Genomic DNA, 23,683 nt, shown 5'->3' with positions numbered 1-23,683 from the left:
GTACTATATGTGGTAAATATGTCTAAAATATCATATTATGTCCCCAAGTCATATAAGAAGAGTTGTTTCTGGCGTCCATTTTTAAAAATGGCTGCCATGTTGAAAATTCACGATGGCTCCACGAACAGTTATTTTTGGAATGCCTTTGGGTATTTATGTGTGTACCAAATTTCATGCTTGTATCACAAACTGAACGATTGTTTTGGTTATCTCCTGCACTAACAGCGTCTTCTAACGCGGCAGCAACTTTGCCGGTTAAAACTGGACAGAACCAAGAGAAAATAACCGGTATTTATTTACCTATTTATCTGTTTGAAATCTGCTTCTACTTCTATCTGCTAAAGAAGAAGTAGCGTATTCTTCTTTGCATTTATTTTGTCTTAGTTTTGATTCTAATTCCGGTTAGAGCGCCCCGAGCGGTGGAAGAAAAATCCACAGAATAGCTGCACCTTTGTATAAGCTGCATGGTTGAAAACCTATGAAAAAAGTAGCGGCTTATAGTCCAGAAAATACGGTATACAAACACCAAATCTACAAGAACATGGCACAGACAAACAGTCCTTGTATTTATCTATGGGCGCCGGGGATGAAGGGGAGGGAGACGTATCTGGGGGGGGCCATGTGGCCGTGGTGGGGGGGGCGGAGGAGGTGATGGAGGTGAAGTCGTCCCCCGGCCGGCGGTACCTGGCTTCCAGGGTTGATGGGGGCCAGGATGATGTAGTTGTCCCCGTTGGAGGCCTTGACCCGCGTGCCCTTCAGGGTGGCCGTGGGGGGGTGGTGCAGGAGGCGGGGCTTCCCGTCCAGCTCCTCGGCCGAGCCGCCCTGGGCCCCCCAGGCCAGCGTCCCCCGGCCCCCGGCGTTCCCAGCGTTCCCGGGGTTCCCGGCCTCCGAGCCGTTGACCAGCAGCCGGCGGGCGGCGGCGGCGCGGTGGTGGGCCGGCAGGGGCGGCACGGCCGGGGGGGCCTTGCTGGGCCCCAGGTCCGGGGCGTGGCGGCGGGTGGGGGGCGACGGGGCCTCGTAGTTGGAGGTGGACGGCTTGTAGGACGGCCGGTGGATCAGGCCGTCGAAGCTGGGCTTGGCCGAGGGACCGGTGCGCCAAACCACCACCGTGATCTCACTGGCGCTGTTCCTGCCACCATGGAGGGGAAATATGATGTTAGAGGAAAACATTCACCATCAAAACAAAAAATAACTAATAACACTCTAGTTTGGGTTTTTTGCAAATGTGGATAGAAATAAGAAGTAAATAAATATAAAATTAAAGCTGCAAGAAGTGATGAACGGGCCCCTCGCGTGTGCAATTTTCACCAATAAAGGTCAAGGACTCAAAACCGAGTCCGATGACACCACCATGAGTCTTTATGTCAAACCATTCAAAAGTTATGGCAGAAAATAGGAACTATCAAATATCGACCAGTCAGAAGAAGGGGTGGGGCTAATATGCACCAATTTTGTTCAAGGACTCAATACCGAGTCCGATGACACCACCCACGAGTCTTTATGTCAAACTATTCAAAAGTTATGGCAGAAAGTAGGACCTATCAAATATGAACCAATCAGATGAAGGGGGGGGGGGGGGGGGGGGGGCGCGTTTTGGCGCCTAGCATCGCCACGGTAACACTTTTGACTGAGAAAAGTTATGTGCATCGTCGCAGGATGGAGACACACATTTTGATGTATAACACACCTGGGTGCACGTTACGGTTCGGGCGAAGAAGCGGCTGAAGAAATGGCATAAATTGCGCCAAAGTTACACGATTAATTGAAAATGGGTGACTTCCTGTTGGGTTTCGGCCATGGCGCCAGGAGACTTTTCTTTAAGTTGTGACATGATACAGGTGTGTACCGACTTTGGTGCATGTACATCAAACCGTATTGTGGGGCTTGAGGCACAAAGTTTTCTAGGGGGCGCTGTTGAGCCGTTAGGCCACGCCCATTAATGCAAACCATTAAATATCACATTTTTCACCAGGCCTGGCTTGGTGCAGAATTTGGTGACTTTTGGGGCACGTTTAGGGGAAAAAAGGGCCCTCATTTCATCGGAAAAATTATAACGAGAACAATTCCTACAGATACAATACTGTTAGTGCTCGGGCCCTAACTAGAACGAAAATCACCATAAATCTATCCTGGTGTCTACCCTGGTCCGAAAATCTACAACATGCCCCAATAGCCACCCAACACACACGGAATACAGGGATTAGCAAGGACACTTTCTCACCCCCATCGAAGAAGACAACACAAGACATTCCTACCCCTGTCTCCTACAAGGCTGCCAGCAACGTATCACTCCGCCTCACCCCCCCTCTGATGATAACACCCAAAAAGAAATTAAAGGGGACCTATTATGGATCTAATACCTATTTTAAACAGGCCTTGAATGTCTTAAAAACAAGCTTTTGATTGTTTCTGCTAAATAAATTAGAAATTCAGCCTTTAAACCATGTCTTTATCTTCCCATTCTCTAACCTCATTATCTATGCAGGATTCTGAGTGGGCGGGGCTATGATAATGAGGCTCTGTGCTGATTGGCTGCCTGAATGACGCGATACACCGCTACGAAAAAATGGTGGAAGCTCCAGCTGGCGCAGTTAGTTGTGTCTTTATATATGTTAAAGCAAAAGAAAACGTGTTTTTCATAATAGGTCCCCTTTAATCTCAGCATTTCGACTTTTTTCTTGACATTTCGACTTTTTTCTTTACATTTGTTCTTTTTTCTCAACATTTAGACTTTTTTCTCGAAATTTTGACTTTTTTCTCAACATTTGACTTTTTTCTCGACATTTTGACTTTTCTCAACATTTGGAAGTTTTTTCTCGAAGTGCATAATGAAAAAAAAATTTCCCCCAGTTATAACTAGGGATGCACCGATACTGGTATCGGTATCGGGGTATCGGGGGGATACTGCTCTCATATACTCGTATTCGTACTCGCAAAAAGTCTCCGATACCACGCACCGATACTTCATTGTTGTTGTAGTTACTGGTTAGCGCCGCTAGGGGGAGATCCCCGGGTCAGTCTGCAGCCTGGCTGAGCAGCAGCCACAGAGCTGCTGCTGCTCAGCAGTTGTTCCATGTTTCAGTAAATTCTATCTTCCTTAATTACACAAATTGGACGGTTGAGTATTACCCTTACTCACAGGGAACTTTATTAAACACTCCACGTAACTCACAGTACAACATAAACAATCCCATTGTTACATTCCGGTTAGCCGTTAGCCGGTTAGCCGCCTTAGCTGCGCCGACAGCCCGCCATCTGCCTTGCTTCTGTCGTCGTCCCTTATTTTGAAATATGTCCACACTGCTGACATCCTGCTTACATTAATTGTCGCTATCTTGCCTGAAACGTCACTGCCCAAACTGATCCGTGAAATGCCCATGACCTCTCACCACTATTTTCCGTGGTATATACACGGAAAATTGTATAATTCCGTGTGAGCACCACGGATATTGTACCATGCAAAGTCAATGGGATCCATTGTCGTGATATATACACGGATTATGACATTATTATTATTATTTATATATTATTCTTTGTTATTTTGGCTAAATTAGGAGTTTTTGTCACGCACGGTACTGTTTGTTACTGTCAGTTGGTAAAAGCATGTTTTTAACGCGGTTTTAGCAGTGTTTTATTGAGGTTTTAATGGGAGCACCACGGATATTGTACTATGCGAAGTCAATGGGATACGTCATCCGATTTAACTGCTGTCATACCATTGAATGAAGGACAAAACGATAACAATCATCCCATGGATATGGGCCAGTAGGGCCCTACTCTACCTACTAGTAAGCACAGGAGGCTGTTATCGCCCCTTTCTATGGCTAACCCCATGTTATTAATGCTTGCTATGGAGCTCACACCTCATTATCGCCCTTTTCTATGGCTAACCCCATGTTATTAATGCTCAGTAGGCACAGAAGTTTTGTTATGAAGCTCACACCTCACCTCCCTTTTTTATGTATTTAGCATGGAATTTTAAAACCTGAACAATAGAATTCAACGTAAAATGCCGGATCTTGTCCATTAAAAACAATACTTTTTGGAACATAGTGTAACGACCACAGATAAGATAAGGCCTTGCCCGCCTGGGCAACACATCAGCATTTGGCCGACTGGTTATTGCAGTTGACTGTGGTCTGGGAGACTGTGGTTCGAGACCCGTTCTGGGCACGACTTGTTCGCCACAGTATTTTCCTCTTTGTGTTATGGTTTTCTTTTAATATCTTTAACATTTCTAAACACAAAAACACGAAAGTGTCCTTGATAATTCAATAATACAATAGGTTTGTGTTAAGGACATCCGTTTTAATTAGTTCTCCTTCGATTATGACATGTTATTAATGCTCAGTAGGCACAGGAGGTTTGTTATGTATTGTTATAGGTTTGCCTATGAGGCCTTTTTCGTGTCTATTTTTGCACAGTTCACTAACCCTTTGAGCTAGGAGGCTGAAATTCTAGACTCTGTATCAGGAGGTGACTCTCATCCACCTTGCGCATCAAAAACGTATAACTTAGCCACTATAATAAAGAATAATATATACATAATAATAATGTAATAATCCGTGTATATATCACAACCACGGATCCCAGTGACTTTGCATGGTACAATATCTGTGGTGCTCACACGGAATTATACCATTTTCCGTGTATATACCACGGAAAATAGTGGTGAGAGGTCGTGGGCATTTCACAGATTTTTGTGAGAGCAGGTTGCACTGCCTGTCTCACTCACGGGCACCACTCTATATAACCGGACTGTAGCAATGGGATTGTTTATGTTCTTCTTCTGTTTTATTGGCGGATTGCAACCAACTTTAAGGTGCATACCGCCACCTACTGTACAAGAGTGTGTAACATCATTTCATTTAGCCTGTTTTTAAAATTACAGGACTGTCTCAGAAAATTTGAATATTGTGATTTTCTGTAATGCAATTACAAAAACAAAAATGTCATACATTCTGGATTCATTACAAATCAACTGAAATATTATAAAGAGGAATTGGGACACCACTACCCTCACGGGAACGCGCAAAATTTAGGGGTAGGGCTGAAAAGTAGGACTAGGGGGGGATTGGGACTGGGCCTTACTGTCATCAAGCAGCTAAAACGTATCAGTGTAAACTTGTTACCTGATGGCGTGGGCCAAGTCCACGCACTTCCACTGCTCCACCGGCTGGCCGTTCAGCTGCAGAAGAGTGTCGAGCTGCTGCAGGCCGGCCTGGTCCGCCGGACCCCCTAAAAACAGTACAAGTCTAGTCACTGCACGCCAGTACTCAAAAAAAAAGAATCAGGGGGGATGGTGGATTTGATCATATGGGGACAGATAATTTGTGCTGATTACAAATAATATAATATATTACAAATAATAGCAGTGACCAAAACAGCTGCAGAAATACTGCAGGAATGACATAGCAGCAGTTAAATGCAGCCTTCTGTAAGCTTTAAATATCCACTGGGCTTACATCAAATACATCAAAACACAACAATAAAAAACACTTTTCTGAACTTATCAATAATTGCATTAAACAAACTGAATCTGAATCACATAATTTGAATTTGTATTGTTTAATTTGAATCATTGCATTGAACCAGTTTTTTAATGCAATTATTCAAGTTGAGCAATTCAAATTCAAATGTAAATTGTTCAAATTCAGTTTCTAGTGGCACATATTTCTGCCCATAATCCAGTAAGAAATAATAGTCGTTATGTTAAAATGTTTCTCCAAGAGTCTCAGATTGAGTAAAACCAGCCCTGCAGAGTTTCAGAGCGATGCAGCACTTGCCTGGATCGACGGCCTGCACCCTCACCGGCGAGTCGGAGCAGATGGTGAATCCATATCCATCCTTTCCTCGGAGGATGGTCACCTGCAGAAAACACACTCATGTTGAGAAGGATGGTCACTAGGAATGGGTGATATTTTACCGTTCACGATAAACCGTCAAAGAAATTCCCCACGGTAAGAATTTGTATCTCACGGTAAAAATGATAAATTCCTGTTGATGATGTTTTTGTGTAAAACTGATTTGGAAAGTCTGAAAGTCTGATTGAGGAAGGAAGGAAGGAAGGAAGGAAGGAAGGAAGGAAGGAAGGAAGGAAGGAAGGAAGGAAGGAAGGAAGGAAGGAAGGAAGGAAGGAAGGAAGGAAGGTGTCAAGGTTGACATTCCCCCCAGCTTTCAGTTTCTGTTTTGCCCCCCGTGTGTCCCATCTGCCCTGATTGTGTCCGCACCTGTGTCTCGTCATGTCTCGTTATCCCCTCAGTATATCTGGTCTTGTCATTCCCTTGTTCCCGGTCGGACCGTACTGTTCTTCCCTCCATGTGCTCCTGGTTTATAGTCTTTTGATCCCTGTTTCTGTTAGTTTTAGGATCCTGCCTTTGGATTAAAACCCTTGTTTTTTGAGAACTCCTGCCTCCAGCCTCCCTCTCTCTCCTGCGTTTGGGTCCACACCTTACCCCCACTCGTGACAGAAAGAAAGAAAGAAAGAAAGAAAGAAAGAAAGAAAGAAAGAAAGAAAGAAAGAAAGAAAGAAAGAAAGAAAGAAAGAAAGAAAGAAAGAAAGAAAGAAAGAAAGAAAGAAACAAACAAAGAAACAAAGAAACAAAGAAATAAACAAAGAAAGATTTTGCAGTACAGGTGTACTTATTTAATTGGTTTTTATTAATTCAATTTAATTGGTGTAGTTTAGTATTTAGTATCTTTTAGAGCAGTGTTTTGGCTCCAAAGACTGAATGTGGTGATAGATTTATAGTTACAAAGGTGGAGTTGAATTGGTATTTTTTTATCGTCATTTTTATAATGCCAGAAATTATCGTGATAAATGTTTTACTCCATACCGCCCGTCCCGAATGGTCACCTGCAGAAAACACACTCGTGTTTCAGCCATGAAACTCGGCCGGCCGAGGAGCCACGAGTTCACGCTGGAAACACTCCGCTTCCTTCCTGCGGGGCCAGGAGTGGATTTGCATTTTGCCTCCACTTCCTATTAAAAGTGTCGTGACAGCGGTTTCCTGGTGAGCCCAATTAGCCGAGTTAGGGAGAAAAACAACTCCAAACATACAAAGAAATGTTTTAGAGAGCGATAGCTGGGGAGACTGACGAGGCGACTGCCACATCAAGTGTTATTACGGTATAAATCTGAATTATGAACACGTCGTGAGTAAAAAGCTCCTCTGGCGGACTAACAGATAAATAATGCATATTATCTCAGTCTGTCAACAATAACTTTAGCTCTTTCTTTTCCTTTTTACTTCTATTTATATCAAGTATCCACAAAATTAGCAGCACAAAAACAGAGTGCAGTGGTTTAAACATGAATCATTAGAAACTGCTGTTGATGATGTTACTGCAAATTGTGCAAGACTGCATTTCTGCAGCATTTAGTTTAAAAAAAACTAGTAAAAAACCAGGTCAGATGGGGAGGTGCTGCAATACATTTAATAATCTTCATGATAGAAATACATTTCTTCTTCTTACATTATTATGTTACATAATTTTCCATGTTTGTGAGAAGCGTATCAGACGGAGCGACGGCTCTTTCCCGTCGGGACCTGACGCTCCAGCCGGAGCCAAAAACAACAACGTCCCTACAAAACATCTAATGTTCCATCTGATCTGCAACCGGGACCAAACACACACCAGTGTGTGTGTGTGTGTGTGTGTGTGTGTGTGTGTGTGTGTGTGTGTGTGTGTGTGTGTGTGTGTGTGTGTGTGTGTGTGTGTGTGTGTGTGTGTGTGTCTGATCGAGTGACCATGGGAGGTCAAGAGTCTGCCCCCTTTCCGGTACATGCAGGAGTAAGGCAGGGGTGTGTACTAGCACCAGTGCTTTTTAACATCTTCCTGTCATGTGTTACCCAGCTTCTCCACAAGGAGATTGAGGACAACAGCGGTGTGGCCGTGGACTTTCACCTAGATGGCAACCTCTTTAACAATAGGAGGCTTCAGGCTACCACCAAACTGCAGAGGGAGAGAGTCATTGAGCTGGTATCTCACAGACCACGAGACCTGCAGTCAGGGCCGCCGCAAGAGGTGTGCGAACCGTGCAACCGCACGTTTTTTTTTCAATTTTTTTTAAATTTTTTTTTTTGTTTTTTCACTTATAAATATCAACAGTCACGTTCCATTACAGACCTAAATGTGTACTAGTCTGTGCATATCAATAAATATATGTGTCTGTTGTTCAATACAACTGATCAGACCAAGCGCAGACACAAGCTGCTCTGATCCAGACGGTGGAGTTGGAACAAACTGTCACACAATGTCGAGAGAACGAGACAGAATCAGGAAATTTCCATCAGGGAATGAAAAAAGAAAAAAACTAAAGAAAATGGAAGAGTTTAATGCCTCTCTGAAAGGCTCGTTGGATACATTTGTTACAAAAATCACCGATCCGACCGGGTCTCAAGCAGCCGCGGGGCCCCGCGTCGAGGCAAGAGATGATGATGAGGCAGGGGAAGGTATCCAGTATTGTGCTAATTGGAGAGTTAAAATTGCCCATATAGACACCCGATCCGACCCGAAAAACCCCAAAAAAAAAAAACCCAGCCATTTCGCACAGGGCCTCGAAAATCTCCCAGGCAGCTCTGCCTCCAGTCCGTTGTTGCTGCTGAGGTGAGAGCGTACAGCAGGATGGGACACCACCTATCTTCACTGTTTCTGGAGAAGAACTAGCAAGTGTTCCATCCTTCAGATACCTGGGGAGCATTCTTTCTGAAGACAACACTGTTGATAGTGAAGTCCAGAACAGGATCAAGCAGCAGCGGCTGCTTTTGGGAGACTCAGGCGTCGGGTCTTCCAAAACAAGAACCTCCATCTTCGCACAAAGGTCTCTATGGAGCCAAATCAAGGCCAAAAGTTTTGCTAATTTGAAAATAAAATTTGAACCTGAAAATTCTTTTTTACAGTTTCAATTTTATTTTTTTCAGTATCAGATCTTTTTTTCAGTTTCAAATCTTTTTATTTCAGTTTCAAATCTTTTTTCAGTTTCAAATCTTTTTTTTTTCAGTTTCAAATCTTTTTTTTTCAGTTTCAAATTTTTTTTTCAGGTTCAGACTTTTGGCCCCGATCTGGCGTGGGGGGCGTGGCATCATGAGTGACAGCAGAACAGAGAAGGCGGGGGACGTTCCTCAGTCATGTTGCTTTCAGGAAACATAAGTTGTAGAAGTTATCAGTAGAAGTTTGATTCAACACTGTATATACACCATATTCACGTGATTGGCAGTGGAAAAAACTGATATTAGTGACACATTTCTGTTTAAAAAGCTGTTTTAGACCGTACTTGGCACCAATCGCAGTATAAAAGCAATAAACTATGCCAGACTGTACAGTTCAACAGCCACACTTTAAAGTTTGACATTTCCCACTTCCACATACTACCAAGTACGGTCTAAAACAGCTTTTTAAACAGAAATGTGTCACTAATATCAGTTTTTTCCACTGCCAATCACGTGAATATGGTGTAAATACAGTGTTGAATCATACTTCTACTGATAACTTCTGCAACCTACGTTTCCTGAAGGCAACATGACTGAGGAACGTCCCCCGCCTTCTCTGTTCTGCTGTCACTCATGATGCCACGCCCCCCACGCCAGATCGGGGCCAAAAGTCTGAAACTGAAAAAAAAAGACGTGAAACTGAAAAAAAAAGATTTGAAACTGAAAAAAAGATTTGAAACTGAAATAAAAAGATTTGAAACTGAAAAAAAGATCTGATACTGAAAAAAATAAAATTGAAATTGTAAAAAAGAATTTTCAGGTTCAAATTTTATTTTCAAATTAGCAAAACTTTTGGCCTTGATTTGGCTCCATAGGTCTCGGTCTATCAAGCCATCTGCCTCACTACCCTCCTGTACAGCTGTGAAGCCTGGGTAACCTACAGCCGCCACATCAAGGCCCTAGAACTAGTGATGCACCGAAATGAACATTTGTGGCCGAAACCGAAACCGAAAATAATAATAAACACTTGGGCGAATACCGAACAATACCGAACATGGTTCTTCAGCAGTTTTTCATTTATTTTGCCAATTTTTTCACCATTGCATAAATCAAATAAATTTGATTTAGGCTTTTCAAAGAAAAAAATCTACAAAATTACAAGGTAGAAAACATTTGTTGAACATAAAAAACTGAAAATTTTTTAATTTCCCAGCATTTCTTAAAGGAGCTTGAGGCTCCTTTTAAGAAATGAGACTCTCTAGCGCCACCCTTCACCACGACGGCCGTCGGGGGTACTGCAGTCAACAGTGAAGCCGGCACGGGAGAACGGGGGAGAAAGGTGCATGCAGCGTCATGTGACGTCACATCCGCAGCCCAGCGCGGGAAATTCGGGACCGAATTGCAGCACATTTTGCAGCAACAGCCTGTTCAAGGCAAAGGAGAGATACACTAGAGGAATCATTCTTTTGGGTTTGGAACGCTTCATCTGACATTATTACTAGAAAACTTAAAATGTATACGGATTTTTTTCATAAATCTTGCCACAATCCGGCCTCAAGCTCCTTTAAATATTCCAGCAGACATTATACCAGCAAAGAACAATAACTTAAAATAAATAAATGAGCAAAATACATTTTTTGGCCATCTTTGAGCTTACGTTAGGCTTAACTGACTGAACATTGTAACATAGGCCTTAAAACAATAAAAATGCATTAAAGCGCTCAGGGTTTTTTATCATTTCAAATGATAAATCAAACTTGTAGCTGAAAGACTTTGCAGATGTGCCCCCTCTAGATATTTGAGCAGAACATTCATTGCAAACAGCCATTCTTGTATTATTATTTGCCACTCTAAAATACTTCCACACTGCTGACATGTTTGCACCGCACCACTTCATTCCACACTCTTCCTGTTTGATTTCCTCATCTAAACGCACCTGGAATAGATTGATTTATGTTGTTTTGGTTCCACCTGCTGGTGAATGTTGGTAAAATTCTTATGGGGTTACTTTTTGGTTGGCCAACGATTTATGTTTGTGGTGCAAAAGTTACGGAGCGGCCAGTGTATTTCTTTATATTACAACGCTGTTATTAATTGTTCGGTTTTTTTCCCACTTATTCCACCGAACACCGAAAGTGTTTTTTTTGCCATTTCCGGCCGAACAATTTTGGTTACCGAACAATCGGTGCATCACTACCTACAACAGTTTCACATACGCTGCCTTCAGCGCATCCTGGGGATTACGCGCCGTGATCGTGTGCCTCATTCCGAAATACTCTCAAACACCAACTGTAGGAGAATTGAGGCCACGATCACCCAGCACCAACTACGATGGCTGGGCCACGTACTAAGGATGCCCTCAGACCGCCTGCCGCGCAAAGTGCTATACGGCCAGCTACACCATGGCCGTCGCTCAGCTGGAGGGCAGAAGAAGCGTTATAAAGACCAGCTGAAGACTGCATTAAGGAGGTGTAAACTCAGACCTGAGGCCCAGGAAGCTGTGGCTGCTGATCGTAACACCTGGCGTCAGCTGTGCCAGGATGGCACTCGCCTGCTGGAGGAGGATCGGACAGCCAGGAGACAGGAGAGAAGACTCAGGAGGAACACACCTACGGTTGCTGTTGCCGCCACCACCACATTTACGTGCCCTACCTGCAGTAGGGTTTGTGGATCCAGGATAGGGCTATTCAGCCACCAACGAACTCACTGATAGAAGTGCACGTCGTCATCAGACTCGATGGACAACCATAAGCAAAAAGCAAGTGTGTGTGTGTGTGTGTGTGTGTGCTGCTAAATGACTAAATCTGCCCTCCAGTCAGATATTCAGGGAATTGTCCTTAAGACTTCCAACTTATGATGACCCTAAAATGTCGAGTGCGATTGTTGTTTCTTTTTCTCCACTGCTCTTAAGCTCCTGAGTCGCTGCATTTATCTCAGTTTCTATCTTTAAAAAAACCTACATGACTTCAAAAAGGAAATTATATATACATATATATACATATATACATATATACATATATATATATATATATATATATATATATATATACATACATACATATATATGTATATATATTAGGGGTGGGCGGTACACCGGTGTCATAGTCATCACCGGTGTGACACTGCGCCACGACATGGATTTTGCAATACCGTCAATACCGTAATAAATCAATTATAAAATAATAAGCCTAAATAAGGAATTAAAAACGTCGGTGATATGCAAGGTTTGCTGCCGTGTTGTGACAGCAAGAGGTGGAAACACAAGCAACCTGTTTCATCACTTAAAAAACACGCACGCCCGTGAATATGAAGAGGCAACCCGGGCCAAAACGAGCGCAAGTGCGACCAGCAGCTGGTCCCGCTGGGACCGCTGCTCCGCTGGTGCTGCTGCAGAACCAGCGGAGCAGCGGTCCCAAGACTACACAGCTTTCACTGCAGGCATCGTTTACTGCTACACCTTACGACAAGAGTAGTAAGAAATGCAGGGCTTAAAGTATTCCGGCACCGTGCCGGATCTCCGGCGTACAGAGTTTTTTTTCTCGGCGTGCGAGTTTGAGTGCTTTAAAAAAAAAAAAAAAAAAAAAGGTTTGAGAGAAAAAAAAAGGTTGAGTCAACCGAGTTCGTCTACCAATGGAATGAGAGGAAAGCAGCTCTGGCGCTCAACCAAACTAACACTAGCCAATCAGAAGTGGAGCTGGGCGGGTCTTTGACGGCAGCGGAGCGCAGAGCGCTGTTTCAACCTGCTGGAATACGAATCACAGACTTCAAGATGGAGAAAAAATTAATGAATGTCGGTTTAAAAGAATCTTTTTGCCCAAAAGAAAGAGAGAGCGACAAAAAAATACCCATAACCATGTTCTTCTCTCGAAAAAACACACCTGTACCGCGGGCTTTAGAAGAAAATTAGAGAATAAGAGAATAAAATTAAGGGAAATTTTCCACCACCCGCTGTCCAACCAGCCCAACCGAGGTCCAGTATTACATTTTAAGACAGGTTTACAAAATATTTAAAATATAATATGATAAAAATAAATATAATATAATATTATATATATATATATATATATATATATATATATATATATATATATATATATATATATATATATATATATATGTATATGTAAGATCTTTAGGTTTTTTGCCAAATAAATATGTTGAGAATGCATAATACTCTCCCATGTCTCTTTTTGATAAGGATACAACCATTTACTTATTATATTATAAAAATATTAACCTCATTCACATAAAGGGACAGGACAGGCTACTCCTCCCAAAACGTACCAAAAAATACCGTGATATTATACCGTCACCGTTCAAAAGATGAAAAATACCGTGATATTAATTTTGGGTCATATCGCCCACCCCTAATATATATATATATATATATATATATATATATATATATATATATATATATATATATATATATATATATATATATATACATATATATATATATATGCTTTCTTTGTCTTCCTGAGAGTTTTCCAGGCCGGTCAGGAGGAACTTGTCATGTGTCATGATGACCTTTGTGACACAGACGTTTCCTCGTTTAGAGCAGGACATTTAAATCTCTTGTAATAAAACAGACTGATTCAATCTCATTCAGGGATAAAGGTAAACCAGGCGATCCACTGAAATCAAGAAGACAAACGTCTTGAAGCTTCTGAAAGACCAGATGGATGTAAATAATGTTTTAGGGAAGCTCAGGTTTCAGACCCGGTGACCCGGCCGTGTTCCTGCTGCTCAACGCTCTTTAAATACTTTCTCAACACACGGAAAAATTACCCACAAAGACAAATCACCGGATGAATATTTATGAGCAAAGTTCCCAGCGTGAATGAAATATTCAGAGTGTTTGAGGAGAGCCTTTACCATGAATTAGTCATTCAGGCAAACAGATAATAATGAGACAGAAACACTTTAACGTTCTTGTTGAAGGAGTTTAGACAGAAAGTAAAAATGAATAAAAGCCCCGTGAGCCCTGAGACGGAGCTGCTGCTCCTGTCTCAGCATCAGTGATGGACGAGTTCAGTCGCTCTGACGATCGCAGAGCTTTATCTGTGTTTCCCGCAGTGCAGGAAAGACTGTTGACGGCTTGTAGCACCCTATAATGTCATAATTTCACCCTATAATGTAATAATTTCACCATATAATGTCATAATTTCACCCTATAATGTCATAATTTCCTGGAAATGTAATAAAATTTGCACTTAACTTAATCGAAAATGTAATAAAACCCAATAATGTAATAACTTCCCCAATAATGTAATAAAATATCCTGACGGATATTGTATATGACATTTTTACACCAATAATGTAATACCTTACGACGGAGTATTAGGGCCAAACTAAGACAAAACCAAAATTGGAAATTACGAGAATAAAGTCATAATAAAATGAGAATAAAGTCGTAACATTACGAGAATAAAGTCGTAACATTACGAGAATAAAGTCATAATATTACGAGAATAAAGTCGTAATTTACGAGAATAAAGTCGTAATAGAATAAAGTCGTAATATTACGAGAATAAAGTAGTAATTTATGAGAATAAAGTCGTCAGAATGTAGACATAGATGCTGGGATTCATAAAATGTGACTTTGACAGGCGGGGTATGCAGAAAATTTAAACTGGGGTGGCTAAAGCTGCTCCAATTCCTGGCTCAGTCCCCATTGACTGCAATGTAATTAAAAGTTTTCTTTGTTTTCGAACTGCCGTTACTAACACATTTTAAGGAATATCTGAATAAAATTAAGATTGTCGGAATCTGCCGGGTTCTGTGTCTCTCACGATGTCTTTGTTTTTCTGCTAGGAGCTACGGTTTTCTCACAAATCGGAGTTATTTGAGAACTTGTCACAAGGCAAAAGCTGGGGTTTTCTCACAGATAACCCGGAATGTTCTGAAGTCGAGGTTCTTGTTGCCGGGGCAACCAGAGCTCAGCTGCTGAGTGATTAGACTGAGCCAGACTGGTCACATGACCCAGTCAGTACAGACTTCATATACTTTAACCTGGAAAATGGAGAAATCTGCCCCCTGACCTTTGACCTTAGACGATAACCAGTCCTGCTGGGAACTGGTTCATGGGATATATATATATATATATATATATATATATATATATATATATATATAAATATATATATAAATATATGTATATTATATATACAAATTAGCCCCGCCCCTTCTTCTGATTGGCCGATATGTTATAGTCCAATAACTTTTGAATGGTTTGACATACAGAGTCATGGGTGGTGTCATTGGACTCGATATTGAGTCATTGACCTTCATTGGTGCAAATAAGCCCCGCCCCTTCTTCTGATTGGCCGATATGTGAGTCCTTCACCGTTATTACTTTCAAAATGTACACAAATGTGCATCAGCCTGCCGTGGCACTCTCGAAATTTCTGCGAGGAAATTGTCTAGTTCTTGTAATATTATGACTTTATTCTCGTAATTTTACGACTTTATTCTCATATAATTATGACTTTATTCTCGTAATTTCCATTTTTTTTTCTTCTTAGTTTGGCCCTAATACTCCGTCGTAATACCTTATTACGTTATTGGGAATTTATTACATGGTACTCAAAGACTGCAATTTAACCCAATATTCATTCTGGTGTTTCAAATCCAGCGTATAAAACATTCTTAGATACTTAAAACACAAAATGTAGAACTCTGGACTGAAAATGAACATATATATTACATTATTTGTCAAGTATTACTTTATCAGTTTTGGAAGAAAAAAAAAGACCCACCTGAAAATGTAATAAATTCCCAATAATGTCATAATATATTATTGATAAAAATGTTATTACAATATCAGTCAGGATATTTTATTACATTATTGGTGAAGTTATGACATTATTGGATTTTATTACATTTTCAATTGAGTTAAGTGCAAATTTTATTACATTTTCAGGCGTTATTACATATACCTGAAGCCATCGATGACATCGATTAATTAAACTACTGCAATATAGACTCTCATTTGAGTTTACAACATATTTATTTTCTCCTGTGATTTTGTGGGATTGAGGACGTGACGTCACCGGCAGCAGAACTAAACCAGAGGAAACTACTGAAAACATGGACAAAAGGATCTTTGCTAGAACATTTCGTCTCGTTTGGTCAACGAAAATAAGGACACATTTTAGCAGAGTTTTTATTTTGTAATGTACATTTTAGTTTGGTTTTTATTCGTCGATGATATTGCATTATATATTTAATTATCGTTATCGTCACATGACCAGCATTTTAGTTGTGTCTCGTCTCGTTTTCCTCAGGTGATAATGGTTCGTTGACGACGATATTTAGTCATAGTTTTAGTTGACTAAGCACCTTTAGTTGGGAGCCGTGTGATTCGTCACCATTTTTTCAGAAGACGCCTTCGGTGACCAATAGTGCCACTTCACATAAGTTTAAGGTAATTTCAGCCCGTCTGAAGAGGTTTAAGTGAAATATCTTAATGGACACAAGATAATAACGAAACATATTGCAGTTATACTTCCCAGGACAGCTGAAACAGGCAATAAAAGTGTTTTTTTAAGTAAAATAAAACACTGGTTGCAGTCGGCCTGACAAAGATTGATCGTGCAGCTTTTATCAGCGGTAGTTATTTATGTATTTATGTATTTACCGGACACACCTGTGGCAGCTTGCATCCGATGCAGAGGCGGCAGAGGCCGTGGATGGTGTGCACCACCCCCGCGCCCACGCCTCTGCCGGTGCCGTCGCCGGCGTTCAGGTCCGCCGTCAACACGCACACGCTGCGGCGGTGTTCCGCCGCGCCGCCGCTGCCTCTGCAGCCCGAGTAGCGCCACAGCTTCCTCTGGGCGGCGGAGCTGGTCCTCCGGGGGCCGTGCTCCGCCGGGGGGGAGCTCTTCAGGGTGTTGTGGATCATCGTAAAGCTGGTTCCTGCAAGTTTCAGCGGAGCTTCGGTCTGCATCAACTCCCCTGTGTGTTGGTTTGATCTCCTGAATCAGCTGCTGCCGACCCCCAGACGCCCCCCGGTCTCTTCAGGGTCTAGTCCACCACCTTTAGAGTCTCTTTAGGGTCTATCCACCACCTTTAGAGTCTCTTCAAGGTATATCCAGCACGTTCCCGTTTGTTCAGGGTCTATCCACCACGTTCCCCTCTCTTCAGGGTCTAGTCCACCACCTTTAGAGCCTCTTCAGGGTCTATCCATCACGTTCCCCTCTCTTCAGGGTCTCCTCCACAACCTTTAGAGTCACTTCAGGGTCTATCCACCACCTTTAGAGTCTCTTCAGGGTCTAGTCCACCACCTTTAGAGTCTCTTTAGGGTCTATCCACCACCTTTAGAGTCTCTTTAGGGTCTATCCACCACCTTTAGAGCCTCTTCAAGGTATATCCACCACGTTCCCCTCTCTTCAGGGTCTACTCCGTCTCTTCAGGGTCTAGTCCACCACCTTTAGAGTCTCTTCAAGTGCTATCCACCACCTTTAGAGTCTCTTCAGGGTCTAGTCCACCACCTTTAGAGTCTCTTCTGGGTCTAGTCCACAACCTTTAGAGTCTCTTCAGGGTCTATCCACCACGTTCCCCTCTCTTCAAGGTCTATCCACCACGTTCCCCTCTCTTCAGGGTCTCCTCCACAACCTTTAGAGTCTCCTCAAGGTCTATCCACCACCTTTAGAGTCTCTTCAGGGTCTAGTCCACAACCTTTAGAGTCTCTTCAGGGTCTATCCACAACGTTCCCGTCTCTTCAGGGTCTCCTCCACCACCTTTAGAGTCTCTTCAGAGTTTATCCACCACCTTTAGAGTCTCTTCAGGGTCTAGTCCACCACCTTTAGAGTCTCTTCAAGTGCTATCCACCACCTTTAGAGTCTCTTCAGGGTCTAGTCCACCACCTTTAGAGTCTCTTCAGGGTCTATCACCACCTTTAGAGTCTCTTCAGGGTCTAGTCCACCACCTTTAGAGTCTCTTCAGGGTCTAGTCCACCACCTTTAGAGTCTCTTCAGGATCTAGTCCACCACCTTTAGAGTCTCTTCAGGGTCTATCACCACCTTTAGAGTCTCTTCAGGGTCTAGTCCACCACCTTTAGAGTCTCTTCAGGGTCTAGTCCACCACCTTTAGAGTCTCTTCAGGATCTAGTCCACCACCTTTAGAGTCTCTTCAAGGTATATCCACCACGTTCCCCTCTCTTCAGTGTCTCCTCCACCACCTTTAGAGTCTCTTCAGGGTCTCCTCCACAACCTTTAGAGTCACTTCAGGGTCTACTCCGTCTCTTCAGGGTCTAGTCCACAACCTTTAGAGTCTCTTCAGGGTCTATCCACCACGTTCCCCTCTCTTCAGGGTCTCCTCCACAACCTTTAGAGTCTCCTCAAGGTCTATCCACCACCTTTAGAGTCTCTTCAGGGTCTATCCACAACGTTCCCGTCTCTTCAGGGTCTCCTCCACCACCTTTAGAGTCTCTTCAGGGTCTCCTCCACCACCTTTAGAGTCTCTTCGGGGTCTATTCCACCACCTTTAGAGTCTCTTCAGGGTCTATCCACCACGTTCCCCTCTCTTCAGGGTCTCCTCCACAACCTTTAGAGTCACTTCAGGGTCTACTCCGTCTCTTCAGGGTCTAGTCCACAACCTTTAGAGTCTCCTCAAGGTCTATCCACCACCTTTAGAGTCTCTTCAGGGTCTAGTCCACAACCTTTAGAGTCTCTTCAGAGTTTATCCACCACCTTTAGAGTCTCTTCAGGGTCTATCCACCACCTTTAGAGTCTCTTCAGGGTCTAGTCCACAACCTTTAGAGTCTCTTCAGGGTCTAGTCCACAACCTTTAGAGTCTCTTCAGAGTTTATCCACCACCTTTAGAGTCTCTTCAGGGTCTAGTCCACAACCTTTAGAGTCCCTTCAAGGTCTATCCACCACGTTTAGTCTCTTCAGGGTCTATCCACCACCTTTTCCCGTCTCTTCAGGGTCTAGTCCACCACATTTACAGTCTCTTCAAGGTCTATCCATCACCTTTAGAGTCTCTTCAGGGTCTAGTCCACCACCTTTAGTCTCTTCAGGGTCCATCCACCACCTTTTCCCGTCTCTTCGGGGTCTATTCCACCACCTTTTCCCGTCTCTTCAGGGTCTATCCACCACCTTTAGAGTCTCTTCTGGGCCCACTCCGTCTCTTCAGGGTCTATCCAACACCTTTTCCCATCTCTTCAGGGTCTACTCCGTCTCTTTAGGGTCTACTCCGTCTCTTCAGGGTCTATCCACCACGTTTTCCCGTCTCTTCGGGGTCCAGTCCACCACCTTTACAGTCTCTTCAGGGTCTATCCACCACCTTTTCCCGTCTCTTCGGGGTCTATTCCACCACGTTTTCCCGTCTCTTCGGGGTCTATTCCACCACGTTTCCTCTCATCTGTGGCTCTGCTCGTCCTCCGGTCCCTTGACCCGACTCCTCACCTCTGCATCAGTCCTCGCCGTCTGGCCCCAGCAGCACGAGTGCAGCCCGAGATCAGCTGTGTGGCGTCCTGCAGGCGAGACCGGCACTGGCCCTGCCCCGCTGGCCCGGCCCTGCCCCGCTGGCCCGGCCCCGCTGGCCCGGCCCCCGCTGGCCCGGCCCGCTCGGGCCCCGCCGCCACTGCTCCTGGCAGGGGTGCTCATGGGAACTCTTCAGCAGCAGAAGAATGGGAGGAAGTGCCTCCCACATTCCCACTCACTGCTCTATCCCAGCGCTTCACGCCTCACCCCCGCGCAGCCAGAACAGCTTTGTGCCCCGATAAGGTTGTTGGTTTCCTGGCGAGGTGACACCGTCCTCCGCCGTGACTAACGTCGGTGGCACCAAGTGGTGTTATGTTTGTCAGCCTGTTTCACTTTGACTTTTAGTCTCTGGGTCCAGTTATCATATTAGTTTTTATTAGTTTCCGTCACGTTCATTCTCCTTTTAGTCGTGTCAAGTTTCAGTCCACTAAAAATCTGAGCATTTTAGTCTTATTTTAGTCAGAATTGTCCATTTTAGTCTAGTTTTAGTCAAATATTGTATTTAGCCAAACCCATTTTACAATTCAAACAAGGTTATCTTATTATTATATTATTGTTACCTTATAGACTCAGGAATACATTCATTCCAGATACAGAAGAATCTCATTTGAGTTTATATTTATTTTTTCTGCATTTCTCCCCATCTTTTTCTTTTCCACGTCTATGTAGGAAAGTGTATCCAATATATATATATATATATATATATATATATATATATATATATATATATATATATATATATATATATATATATATATATATGCATATATATCTATATAATATATATATGTATATTAAGAATCTTTGTCATAACATTTCGTCTCGTTTTGGTCAACAGAAATGAAGACAGATTTTAGCAGAGTTTTTATTTTGGAATCTAAATTTTAGTCTCTCTACGTATGTAATTATTATTATCGTCACATGATCAGCATTTTGTAACGTCTCGTCTCGTTTTCCTCAGGTGATAAAGGTTTGTTGACGGCGATATTTAGTCATAATTTTCCTTGTAGAAAGCAGCTTTATCAGGAGGGAGACTGGATTCTGTCACAACGTTGACGGGAAACGTACAGTAGGAACAGTCTAGGAAGAAACCGTTCTGATTTAGGTTTTAATTGCAGCACTTCCTGACAGAAGACAATAACCAGCGAGCTTCACACCTCCGTGGAGCCGTCCAGCGGCGTTCCCAGGCTCCCCCGTCTCCGTCCAGACATCATGGTTGTTTGTTATGTTTTCAACTTCCATATTTCCTCTGCTTTTCCTCTCCCTGCTCCCTCTCACCTCCAACCAGCGAACACGGAAACCACGGCTCTGACCCCCTCCAGTTATCCAAACATTTCATCTGTGTCTGCATGTCTGGGGCAGAATCTGCACAAACACCTCAGAAAACTGGTTTACCAACAAACCGGTGACCCGTCCAACCCTCAGCATCTTTTCTTTCTTTCATAGTTCTTTTTATCGATTTTCACTTTCACATAAATAAAACATTAAACATTCCCTCCCCACAGAGAACTTCCCTCACCGCTGCTGTCACTCAACGACGTTAGGCTTTTCTGCTTACTGAAACTTTACAACATGTGTTTGTATAACAACAATGCCCTGAGTAAGAAATCGATTGCTACAAGGCACTTAGTGAAAGACAGTATAGTTGAAAACTAAAACAGATTGTATAAGCAGCATGACGAGGTCTGAGACATCAGCAACCAAATATTGGTATCTGTCAGAGTGCGAAATACGGGGGGGTTTGGAGGGGTCGGACCCCCCCGATTAACCCTTGAGCCCCCCTGAAGGACTCAAAAGCCAAATTTAGGGGGAGTCTCAATGTTGTCAAAAAAATAAATAAATTAGGCTATATAATATAATATGATAATTTGATTGTCACTAATGGTCAATTAAATATGTTTAAGAGATCGCCATATCAAGTATTCACAATTCAAAACTTTTATTGGTTTAACACAAGTCCTGCACCTTTATGTATGCAAATTAGCCATGTGCGCCAGCACAGCGCAATGACCAGGCCGGCTGGTTGAGATGCCACAATAACATGGCCACGCGGAAGATAACTTAGAGTGTGTCACTTGCACACTTTGGGTTCACATCAAAAAAGGTGTCAGTGGCAGCCAGAGATGAGGAGAGAGACGATGTCACAACAGGGTCCCGTTCCTCTCCCACCCTCTGGTGAAGGAAGTGAAGTCGAGGCCGAGTGCTCCGGGGCAGATGCTACTGCGCCCCCGCTGCTGCAGTGACTTGCTTTAACTTAAGGTAAGAGGCCAGCCTGCTTAATATGGCCTGAACCCACCTGAGAGATAATGTTTTTTTTTTAATTATTGTTATTATTATTTTGCGTTATGGCCTGTTATGAGTGTGATTTGTGAATGTGTAAGCTGCGTGAACCCACCTGTTGAGAGCCATCATGTTTTTTTTATTTTTTTATTTTGCATGATTTGTACACATACAGACCCATTGATTTTTTATTTTTTTTTGGGGGGGGGGCAAGAACACACAGAGGCACACACCGATCACTGGAGATCTGCAACAAAAACCAAACATGAAACGGCACGGAGTCGACCAAAACACGAGCAGCAATCGACCCAAATCTCAAGATCCGAACACGGTCTGAGCTAAGCTACCGCTACCTAACCCCAAAAACTACAGAGCACGCATGCAGGTGAACAAGCCAATGTGTATATCTACATGTGTGTGTGTGCGTGTATGTATATGTCTGTGTGGCTATGTATGTGTAGGTGTGTGTGTGGCTATGTGTGTGTATATGTGCATGTATGAATATATGTATATGTTTGTGTGTATACGTCAGTGTGTGTGTGTGTGTGTGTGTATATATCTATGTGGCTATGTATATGTATGTGTGGATATGGGAGTGGGTATAAGAGTGTGTGTGTGTGTGTGTGTGTGTGTGTGTGTGTGTGTGTGTGTGTGTGTGTGTGTGTGTGTGTGTGTGTGTGTGTGTGTGTGTGTGTGTAATAATCCTATCAAAGCTCCACCTGAAGTGTATCTATAGTGGGGGAGGAGGGGGGGGGGCAACCCCGCCACCCACGAGACCAGAGGCCGACAAGGAAGAACCTGGAACCCAGGCCACCAGCAACCCCACAGAGAAGAACCTGGAACCCAGTCCACCAGCAACCCCACAGAGGAGAACCTGGAACCCAGACCACCAGCAAGCCCACAGAGAAGAACCTGGAACCCAGTCCACCAGCAACCCCACAGAGGAGAAGAACCTGGAACCCAGGCCACCAGCAACCCCACAGAGGAGAACCTGGAACCCAGGCCACCAGCAACCCCACAGAGGAGAAGAACCTGGAACCCAGGCCACCAGCAACCCCACAGAGGAGAACCTGGAACCCAGGCCACCAGCAACCCCACAGAGAAGAACCTGGAACCCAGGCCACCAGCAACCCCACAGAGGAGAACCTGGAACCCAGGCCACCAGCAACCCCACAGAGGAGAACATGGAACCCAGGCCACCAGCAACCCCACAGAGGAGAAGAACCTGGAACCCAGGCCACCAGCAACCCCACAGAGAAGAACCTGGAACCCAGGCCACCAGCAACCCCACAGAGGAGAAGAACCTGGAACCCAGGCCACCAGCAACCCCACAGAGGAGAAGAACCCGGAACCCAGGCCACCAGCAACCCCACAGAGGAGAAGAACCTGGAACCCAGACCACCAGCAACCCCACAGAGGGGAGAGAGAGTGGATTTTAACTGTTAACACCGTGGAGAGAGTTTAGCCTTCTAATACCACTTTAACTCCGGACAGCCAAAACATGGGGATTAATGTTGCGTCCTCCAATTTACATCTGTCACATGTGGGGTTAATTTGTGGATGTATTTTAGACAATTTTGCTTTTGAAAGGTGCAAAGCCTGAGCAGCTTTTGATCCGATGCCTGGCTCACGGGTTGACGGGGGACATTGCTGTTTTTCCCTGTACGGTTGTTAATTAGGTGACAGAAAACACGTTGTCTTCAGAGACCTTTGTGTTGGAGCAGCTTTTCCCCGTCTGCCCTCTGAAAGGGTGAGGGTTACCCATCAACCCCACAAAGACACTTTCTCTGGCCTTCACGCTGCGCCGCTCGCCTCCAGACCAGCAGCACTGATTAGCGGCGGCGGAGAAAAGCCCAGGACAAAGCCGTCTCCGGGAGAGGAGCAGGAGGAGAGGTCTGAAAGCCCCGACCAGGTCCATCTGGTTCATGGCAGTGTGGGATCTTTGTGTCCCGTCCTGACCTGAATAAACACCCCTGAGAG

The 23,683-nt window shown here is 43.7% G+C and overlaps 1 protein-coding gene across 3 annotated transcripts in view; it reads right to left on the bottom strand.

Annotated features, from left to right (window-relative positions):
• The window catches only part of rgs3a (regulator of G protein signaling 3a), a 265,109-nt gene that overhangs the window by 231,476 nt on the left and 9,950 nt on the right, over positions 1–23,683 (bottom strand). Inside the window, exons 1-5 of one of the 3 annotated variants that reach the window (XM_061733621.1) lie at positions 17,190–19,394; positions 16,576–16,973; positions 5,787–5,868; positions 5,133–5,238; positions 685–1,129 (exon numbers count right to left, since the gene is read on the bottom strand). In XM_061733621.1, the coding sequence (XP_061589605.1) occupies positions 685–1,129; positions 5,133–5,238; positions 5,787–5,868; positions 16,576–16,884 (942 nt within the window). In that variant the 5' untranslated portion in view covers positions 16,885–16,973; positions 17,190–19,394. Of the gene's footprint in view, positions 1–684; positions 1,130–5,132; positions 5,239–5,786; positions 5,869–16,575; positions 19,395–23,683 lie in introns of those variants that run through there. The other 2 variants (XM_061733622.1, XM_061733623.1) reach the window with 2 other exon arrangements.

Source organism: Cololabis saira, chromosome 11, assembly GCF_033807715.1.
Source record: "Cololabis saira isolate AMF1-May2022 chromosome 11, fColSai1.1, whole genome shotgun sequence".
NCBI classification, from domain to species: Eukaryota; Metazoa; Chordata; class Actinopteri; order Beloniformes; family Belonidae; genus Cololabis; species Cololabis saira.
This window is presented reverse-complemented; position numbering and strand designations above follow the sequence as displayed.